Source organism: Lynx rufus, unplaced genomic scaffold, assembly GCF_022079265.1.
Source record: "Lynx rufus isolate CCGP_SWC_20201006 ecotype Redwood Valley unplaced genomic scaffold, mLynRuf1.p SCAF_2, whole genome shotgun sequence".
Lineage (NCBI taxonomy): Eukaryota > Metazoa > Chordata > Mammalia > Carnivora > Felidae > Lynx > Lynx rufus.
Genome location: NW_025814834.1, coordinates 139,891,845 through 139,901,666, shown reverse-complemented (window position 1 = coordinate 139,901,666; position 9,822 = coordinate 139,891,845). Strand labels below are relative to the sequence as shown.

Sequence of the window (9,822 nt, the reverse complement as noted above, 5' to 3'; positions counted from 1 at the left end):
AAAAGTTAAGATGCCCCCACCATGACAGGACCATAAAAGGGAGTCCATTGATATAAGTCTTTAATATTTCACATCCAACTAAGGGATACTATTAAGTGACACTGATTTTTGTTACAGTGAAGATGGTAGGTTGCCATTTCTCATTTATCTCTGCTCATGAACCACTGCAAGAACCCTGACCTGTGCCCAGTGAAAGATGCCTTTTGGCAGAGTGGAATTAAACTCAGTAGGAAAACCTGGATCAAGAGGACTGGAAATGAAACACTTAAATAACTGTACTGTCATTACCCTCATTAGCTTTGAACTAGCATTATATACACACTTGGATGGAATTCACTGTAGGATTAATCAAAAACTTCACCTCAAAATCTAAATAGTTGACATGATGTTGTACTTGCAAATGAGGCAGCAAAAGACCATGTTGTTTAAGATGCATTATGATATTTTATTTGATATTACTCAATCATGCGGATTTTGCGGTAAATGTGCATTTCTAAAAGTGCATAATCAAACATTTATTTTTCTAGGTCTTACATTTTTCATAGAAATATACCACAGATTGTTACTTAAAGATATGTTACTTATGTATTCATATTGAAATATACCACAAAAAAGAGATAAATGAATTTATATGATGCTATTTGTTGATTATGAAAATAGAGAAATACAAAAATACTGGCAATAACAGAAAATATATATTTCTTTTTATTTGATTACCTTTTAAAAAATTAAACACTAACATAGAGAGTAGTCAAATAGGCTTTGCCCACTTAATATATATTACCAATACTATATTTTTCACTCTTGAATAATGAAGCACATGGCCCACTGCTGTATAATTTGGTCTTTGTTCAAACATTAATTGCTATAATCATGAAGGCTACTATTAGAAGCAGACAGAGCAGATCTGTGCACAGCAAAAGAGTAGCTTTAACCAGAATTCCATCCTAATATCTTGTTTTGTTAGGAACATAGTTTAAATATTTAAAGAAGAATATCACGTTGATTCATTGGTAGAGTTTGAACACCCACCTCAGGCTTGAATGGTGACTAGCAGAGTGATACGAATGATTACTAAATACTATCACTTTGAGGTTCTAGCCCCCCACAAAGAAGCTATTTTTAACAAAGGGGACTTAAAATTTAAGTTTTGCAAATCCTCTTTGGCTTTCTTCTCCTGCCACGGTAAATAATCATTTGACTTTCTTCATTTGTGCTTTATGGAGCTAATTACATTTGCTTAGAAACAGGGTTAAAATTAAATGTAATTTTTAATTATAAAATGTTTCTTTGGAAACATTTTCTTGTAAGTTAAATGGTACTTTGTTCTAAAATACTTAATTTCACTTACAATTAGAAATCAAAGACAGAGCACAGCACCAGGCTATTTGGAAATACTGCATTAATTGCCACCAAAAAGTTACTATTTTTCAAAATGGACAACTGATGGTGAATGTCCAATTAACTGCTACGCAGTTATTTAGCAAGTATTCTCACAGGAGAATTATTCTATTTTATGACCATTAATTGCATGGCCAATGGCAGTAGACATTTTTCAAAATTTGGAAATTTATTTAGAAATTACATTATTCACTCAGAAATTTTTTTTTTGAAATTATGTATTTGTTTCAATTTAGAAAGAGCTAAACATAATGATCACTGTTAAAAAGATCAGCATACTAGGTGACCTCAAAGTTCCCAGCAACTGTTTCACAAATCACCTTAACACACCAGATTATTCACAGCTAAGGGCAAGCCTCTCTTTGGTTCATAAGGTGTTGTCCTGGAAACCATTTTGATGCAGTCGATAATAGGGCAGACGCTGAGACACAGGGTACAGCCCGTACAGGAGTCAGTAATGGTGGGCAGGTGGGTTTCAGGATCAAACTGTATAGCCTGCAAATGGAAATAAAGAGTATTGCTGTCACTGACCAAAAAGGTCAAGAACGCCCCCCTTTTGGCATCAACGTTTTTCTCCACCACAGTAGAGCAGAGCTTGGAGACAACGACGCCCAGCACTGCGTGCAACTATAGCAACAGTTGAGGTGCCAGAGGGAAAACAACAACAACAACAACAACAACAACAACAACGGCACAATAGAAAAGAAATCCTTTTAAATTAGAAATACATTGTTTAAAATTCCTTGGAGACATTTTTCTTGTGTTGCGTGAGGGAACTATTTCATACCAGTAAGTCTCTAGTTTCCTTTGTTCTGAGCAGAGCTCGGGTCCTTCCAGTCCTATCAGGATGGGGTGTCTGCTACCTGAGGACGGTGGGGTGCTTTCTCTCCTCATGCTCCTCGCTCTCGACAGGGAAAAAGGGTCACTGTCAGATGGAGCAAGGAATGTATTTGTTTGGATTTCAAATTATGCATGTAGTTTTTAGAAGAAAATAGGAGTTAAAAAAAAAAGTTAGCTTAAGAGCCAGTTTTGAGGTTTGAGGATTTCCAAGTAAACAATTCCTTGATTCTGACTTTTGTCCTGTTTCATATAAAACGTGTTATCATCCAATTCAAAATAACTTTTTTTTGTTAAAAAAAAATTTCCTTCCCCCAATTGAAGCTACTTGTAACTATAATTGTTTCCTCTTTTATGCACATAAAAGACAAATGGTTTCATTAGAGTAAATTATGTCAGACTGCTTAATATAAAAAAAAAAGCTGATCTTTAAGGAAACAGCCATATTATAACTGAAGAAGTGACAAACCATAAGAAACTTTGTTCACATAAATTGTTGTCATTTTTAAAAATAAAACAACATCTTGGATGACTGTGTGAATGAGTAAAAACTATTTCTCTTCCTTATGTACCCTTTTATAAATAGAAACTCAAGAAGCAATTGAAAATAAAATAATGCTTATCTTAAAAATTTCATACTTAAAAATTTGCAGACATAAAACTTTATAATCAGTTGAAGACTTTTTCTGTTTTTTTTAAATCTTCTTGAGACAGAAGAGTCAAAGGAGTACTTAAAAAACTTTTTAAAGCAAAATTGTGATTTTTTTCTCATTAATAAGGGTTTTGGGGGGGGGTTGGTTTTATTTTTGACATTGTACCAAGGCTAGAATTTTACGGTAGGAGTCATAACTTCTTTTCTTTTTAAATTTTTTTAAAGTTCATTTATTTTTTTGAGAGAGAGAGACAGACACAAAGAGAGAGAGAGAGAGAGACAGAGAGAGCATGAACAGGGGAGGGGCAGAGAGAGAGGGAGAGAGAGAGAATCCCAAGCAGGCTCTGCACTATCAGCATTGAGCCCAACTCGGGGCTCAAACCTACTAACCGTGAAATAGTGACCTGAGCTGAAATCAAGAGTCGGACACTTAACCTAAGCCACCCACGTGCCCCTGTAACTTCTAAGAATGGAGATACTAGAGAACTGCTATGATTTTGGTGACAGGACTTATTAACTCATCTCTGATTGGTTAATTAGAGGAAAGCCAAGATGAAAGTCAGTGTGATAGGATTAGCATTTCCAAAATAACTGTTAGAGACACCTTTCAGCTATATTAAAAAAAGTGATATGTTGAGTAAAAATTTGGCATAGAGCTAATGTCAAATTAAAGAGGAAGATTTTTTAAAAATTTCAATATGTCTGTTATATCTCTTAATTAGGTGGTCAGAAGAATATGCACAATCCCACCACAAGCAACATGGGATCTTCCTCCAGGCTGAGTTTAATAAAGTTCAATTTTTAAAAATAGCCCATTTTATCTATCTTCAAAATTCCATTAATCATCTTTAAATGTATTATTTTACTTTACTTCTTCATAGCTTGAAAAGCATAATGAAAACAATATTATTCTGTAGTTGTGAGACTGAAGACAGCTGAATCCCTACTTTTCCTGTGTCACCCCCTGGCAGCTTCTCAGATGAAGGGTGAGGAACTGGGATGAATCCATGGCTACTGCATGTGATAAGAATACAACTTGCTGGCTTCTCCAGCCACAAAGGAATTCCCAGTCCCAACACCTGGCCTGATGGGAAAGTGCTTTATCTTTCTTACGGTAGTAGAAGCCCAGTCAATACTGGACAGAAGAGAATTCTCTTTTGGTAGAAAGAATCAAGTCCTTTCAGGGTGATGGCAATAAATGGTAATTCCTTTCCCTTCCTTCTGTATTAAAGCACAATGCTTCCTAATATGCATGATTGTGTGGATTTCTCTTTGGGTTGGATTTTTCCATCCAGTTTTATGGGTAATAAAATATTTAAAAAAAACACTGTACATTGAATGGTGGCACAGTTAGTATGAGTTATGGCTTTCCTTTGAAAAAAATTACTATGCCCAGAGGGCGAGGGGACAGACATACCACTGCTGAGGAACAGTATTGGGCATGTCTGGTCTGAATTGCACACCTAGCAACAGAACATGCTTTCTGCTAAAAAACCAGAAGAAACATGCCTCACAGCATCCTAATTACAGTAGAATTCTTACCTGGTAGCCAGAGTCATTACAGGTCATGTAGCATTTGCCACAGTTGATACACATTTCTTCATCAATCATGGCCACAACTTGCTCGAGGTGGCTCAGTTCCCCAAAAGTTCCAAGGTACTGCAGTGCTTTTCCAATTACATCCTAAAACATAGGCACTCAATTACTTACAGTGTTCATTGTAAAACACTGCCATGTAATAATTACTATCAGTCCAGAGTTCTCTGTTGTTGTTTTTTTTTAACGTTTATTTTATTTTCGAGAGAGACAGAACATGAGCAGGGGAGGGGCAGACAGAGAGGGAGACACAGAATCCGAAGCAGGCTCCAGGCTCTGAGCTGTCAGCACAGAGCCCGACGCAGGGCTTGAACTCACAAACCGTGAGATCATGACCTGAGCCAAGATCAGATGCTTAACCAACTGAGCCACCAGATGCCCCAGTTTTTTTTTTTTAATATATAATGTTGCATTATGTAACTTAGGAGGCTTTCAGTAGTATAGCTCTTGTAGTTAATGCTTTTCATAATGGTAGCTTAAAAATTTTTGTCTTCTGAAAGATAGGCAAAATCTGTGTGTGTGTGTGTGTGTGTGTGTGTGTGTGTGTGTGTGTGTGTATCCAGCTTAGAAACACAAGACCTAATTGGCTGCTTTCCATAGGATTTCTACCAGATGATCTAAAACAGTGTTTCTGCGGACAGAAGAAATGACACCCTTTTCAGCGGTTGTAGCTTACCTTTTCCCAATTTTGAACTTTGAAGGATGCAGAAGTAATAAAAAGCGCAAAAGGGTAACACACTTAAACTAGAAAACTTTAGATTGCTAGGAATGAGGGGAATAAAAATGTGAATGCTATGCATTTGTATCACTGCATTTGGATTCCAGATTTTCATTTAGAAAAGTGCTTTGATAGCATACCCACCTGTCATGTCTTAAAGAGTATATTTCATTATTTAAAAATTCTAATTTATGTTAATTAATTAGATTCATCTAATAGCTAAATAAGATGCTGCTCTTTTACTTTTAAAGAACTAGGATTTTCTTCATTCACCGCTGACGATTTTTCATGTGGTTACACATTGCTTTGTTCTTCATATTAATTGGAAGTGTGCTTAATATGTGAAGCACAGAAGATGTTTCATCAACAATAAGAAATACTTTCTTTCATAAAACAAAAACAGAAGGATGTAACAATGTTTGTCAAATTAGTATGCTATTAACAGTTTCTGCTTTTGTCTTTAACTTTTTGCCAAGAGAATATTTTGTTTGAATTCAAGGTCCACATTCAAGGAGGTCTGACTCTTAAAGCAATCTTCCTATATTCTCTTTGGCATTTTATTTTCTGTTCTTTTCTTTATGACCCTGGTTACCCTCGTTTTACTTTTTTCTCCATTTCAAGCTCTAAATGACAATATGCTCATGACTTGGAGTTTTCAAACTGAAACAAGGTTTACATTATAACATGTACTTCATTTGTTCATCTCTCTAGTAGGAGTAAGGTGATAGAAAATTTACAAGACTCTTCACTATTTTCTTTTCAATGTGTTGAAGATATAATTTCAACTGTACTGCAGTCTGTCTGTAGGTGGGCACTTGATGTCCAAATCAATATCTCTATTCAGAATCACTCTCACAAACTCAAGATCTACATTTGTCAGCTTCACAACAGGCATTGTTACTAGAAATTGGTAACACAGATTCTCCACTCACTAAACTTATCAACACTGCAAAACTGGGTCTTCCTTCTGACTTCATTTAAAAAAAACAATTTTTTTTAATGTTTATTTTTGACAGAGAAAGAGAGACAGAGCATGAGTGGGGAAGGGGCAGAGAGAGAGGGAGACACAGAATCTGAAGCAGGCTCCAGGCTCTGAGCTGTCAGCACAGAGCCCGACGTGGCGCTCGAACTCACAAACCGTGAGATCATGACCTGGGCCGAAGTCGGACGCTCAACCAACTGAGCCATACAGGCGTCCCGTGACTTCCTTCATTTTGTCAACAGTGGTAGGATTTTTCCAATCACGGAGGCTTGAAATTTGAGAGTGCGATCTACTCCAATTTCTCCTTCCTCCAGCATCTCATCTGTGGTCAAGTCTTGTGAGTTCTGGGTCTGCAATATCTTTTGAATCTTCTTTCCAAGTCGGCTACAATCTGGAACCATTGCTCATTAGTTTCCTGTTACCTCTAATTCAGTTAAGAGCCTATGTGATGAGTCTCATGCTCATAGTCTTCCGTTGCCATTCCACCCTATGCAATGTTGTCATCTTAATCCAGGCTATACAGCATGGACTCAATTTCTCACTACCTTACTAAAAAATCTGTTACGTTAAATACAGTCTCACATTTAAGTCTGGCATTTAAGGCTTTCTAACAATGTCTTTTTTGGTCTTATTTATCACTTCCAAATACCACGTGTTTCAGCTACACTGAACACACCTGTCAATGGACTCCTCTGGAACCTAATTTTATGTTGAGGGTATCTGTCTAGGATACCCTTCCTTCTCATCTCCACTTTGAAAACTCCTACCCATCCTTCAAAGACATCTGACATGCCACTACTTCATGAAGATTTCCTCAATCCTTCTTTTGCCTTTCCCAACCAAATTGAAGATGTAATCTCTTTGTCTCTTCCTTTTTCCTTCATCTCCTCCTTTCCCCCTGACCTCTCTTTCTCCCCTCCCCATCTTTATATTCCCCCTAGTGACCTATAGCATTTTATCTATTATACGGGACCAATGATAGCAGACAACTTTTGAGTTCTTTCTATGTATCAGACCAATGCCACGATTTTAAAGCACTGTCTCATTTAAACCTCAACACATTTTATATGTGATGCAGTGAATCAGATTTAAGGTACAAAATTAAGTAAATAATGAAGCAGGGATTCAGACCAGTGCTGCATGACTTCAAATTCTATGGTCATAAGCACTGCTATGCTGACTCATCCGCTATTTCTCTATTTAGCAAATTCTACTTCATGTTGTAGATAGTTTCTATATTTGGCTTCCTATATGCAGTCTCTTAGCAGGCTTTAATTCATCTTTGTGTCTCCTGTGGCATATCTTGCTCCTGCAGATCACTGAAACATAATGGGTACTCAAGTATCTGTTAAAATAAATATAGCTTTCATTTATTTATGTGCTAAATATACAGTGTAATATTAGGCACATAGTTAGTTGTATGGGTTAATAGATAACTTGTTGATTTACTAAACATTTTTATTAGCATGAGAATCAAAAATAGATTTGAGCACTTATTTCAAAAAAGTATTTTTTAAATGTCTATTTATTTTTTTGAGAGAGACACAGTGCAAGTGGAGGAGGGGGACAGAGAGAGGGAGACACAGAATCAGAAGCAGGCTCCAGGCTCTGATCTGTTAGCACAGAGCCCAATGCGGGGCTCGAATCCACCAACCGTGAGATCATGACCTGAGCCAAAGTTGGACACTTAAGCTACTGAGCCACCCAGGTGCCCCTGAGCACTTCTTTAAATGCAAAATAATCATAGTCAAAGTATCTGGACATGTTTAATATTTTCTAATAATGTTTTAAGGTAGTAAGTACATAAGGTCACTCGTCAGCTATAAAGCTATTTACATGTGATAGAAAATAATTTTTTCAATCTAGGAAATAAATCAGTCAAAAATTTCTTTGTTTCATTGAATCAGATCACAGCTTGACTGAAATCATCAAAAAATATTCAAACAATGATTAAACAGGAAATTCCCTACACAGTCATCAAAACCTTGAAGGCTTATTCAAAAGAATGTATATTTTAAAAGATTTTATTTTAAGAGGCAAGTTCACATTCTGTGTATAGTAAATATACCTTCTTCTCTACATTGGAGGTTTGCTGTTGTGATTTATTAAAACCTTATGCTTAATGTAAAACTAAATAAAATAAGGTCCTTGGAGCCTCTAAATTTTATCAGCACATGGTGTTATGTAGTCTTCATAGTTCTTAAGACATTGTATATAGTTTTTTTAATCTGGAAGAGGTTAGAACAATGATAACTATTATAAATTATTTTGGAAAGAATAGCAAAGAAAATGAATTACCATACCATGTGCCTGAAAATGTGGACATTGTTTAAAACCCAAAGCTTCCATTTAGTACTGCCAGCTTATGAGTATCTTTGAATACACATCTGGAATTTGGAGTTCACTGAAAGACACATATAATCAGTAAAGGACATATGGCTGTTCTACTCCTCCCTGGACACACACCTACATTCATTATTCCAAGCAGGGTATGCATATACAAAGGTCAAGCAATCTGCTATAGCCATCCCTGATTAGTGGAAATGTTTATGTGTGAATGTGCATGAGGAGAAAGTGATGCCAAATTCTTTAAAGTATAGATGACACACTTGATTTAAATTAAGTGTTCCCAAAATTAACATTGTGAAGGATTATAGAATTCCAGAATCACGTCTTTGTCAGTTAATTATTTCTTTGGAATAATCAAAAGTATTTTTAAAAACTGGATCAGTCTGGGGGTACCTGGGTGGCTCAGTTGGTTAGGAGTTTGACTCTTGATTTCCCCGAGTCGGGCTCCGCATTGACAGTGCGGAGACTGCTTGGGATTCCCTCTCACCCTCTCTCTCTGCCTGCCCCTCTCCTACTCACATACTCTCTCAAAATAAATAAATAAACATTTAAAAAAGCCTAAATCAGTCAATATTTCTCTTTGATATAAATTTTTGGACCAAAGGGTGAGGAACTAGAGGCCCCCAATCCTATCCTTGCTGTATCATACTCAATTTATTATGCTTGGCATAAATCTGTTAGTTTTCCCCTAGTTTTTATTGGTGATTGAAGTACTTTCAAGTTGTGATTGTTATCTGGCATGTTAACTGTTTTTCCTAGCTTTAAGTCTTCTACACATCTGATTAACGTACTTTCTCCAAACCTGTCAAGAGTGCCATTCAAAGGCCAGGGCCAGGACAACAGTGCTGTGGACAATCCTATGGCTTCAGTCTGAAAGGGATCCAATATTTACATTATTTGGGTGTAGCTGTTTAATCATCTTATCCTTATCTGTACTATAACCAATGTCACAGGTTCTTATCTTTTACTCCAAGTTCACACTACTTGCCTAATAAAGCTATCAAAATAGGAAATGAGATAGTATGGTACATTCTCAATGAATTTATGCTGATTCTTAATAACTTCTTTCTTTACTAACTCTCTCAAGTTGAAAGTTTAATGATCTTTGGAGACTTTCACTGGAGTCAGACCTCCAGCATTCTCGTCTACTTCTACCTTTTCCCTACCACATCCACCTTTTCCTTTTCTAAAGAACCTGAGGCAACATTTATTTTTCAGCAGTGTGATACAGCAATATCATACAAAGATACTTTCAAACATAGAGCATGCAATTTATTTTTGATACCC

At 36.3% G+C, this 9,822-nt stretch overlaps 1 protein-coding gene across 1 annotated transcript in view; it reads right to left on the bottom strand.

Annotated features, from left to right (window-relative positions):
* Positions 1–424: 424 nt before the first annotated feature.
* Positions 425–9,822, bottom strand: part of DPYD (dihydropyrimidine dehydrogenase) — an 862,187-nt gene continuing 852,789 nt past the window's right edge. Inside the window, exons 22-23 of the mRNA XM_047084253.1 lie at positions 4,433–4,573; positions 425–1,896 (exon numbers count right to left, since the gene is read on the bottom strand). Of these exons, the coding sequence (XP_046940209.1) occupies positions 1,723–1,896; positions 4,433–4,573 (315 nt within the window). The 3' untranslated portion in view covers positions 425–1,722. The remainder of the gene's footprint in view (positions 1,897–4,432; positions 4,574–9,822) is intronic.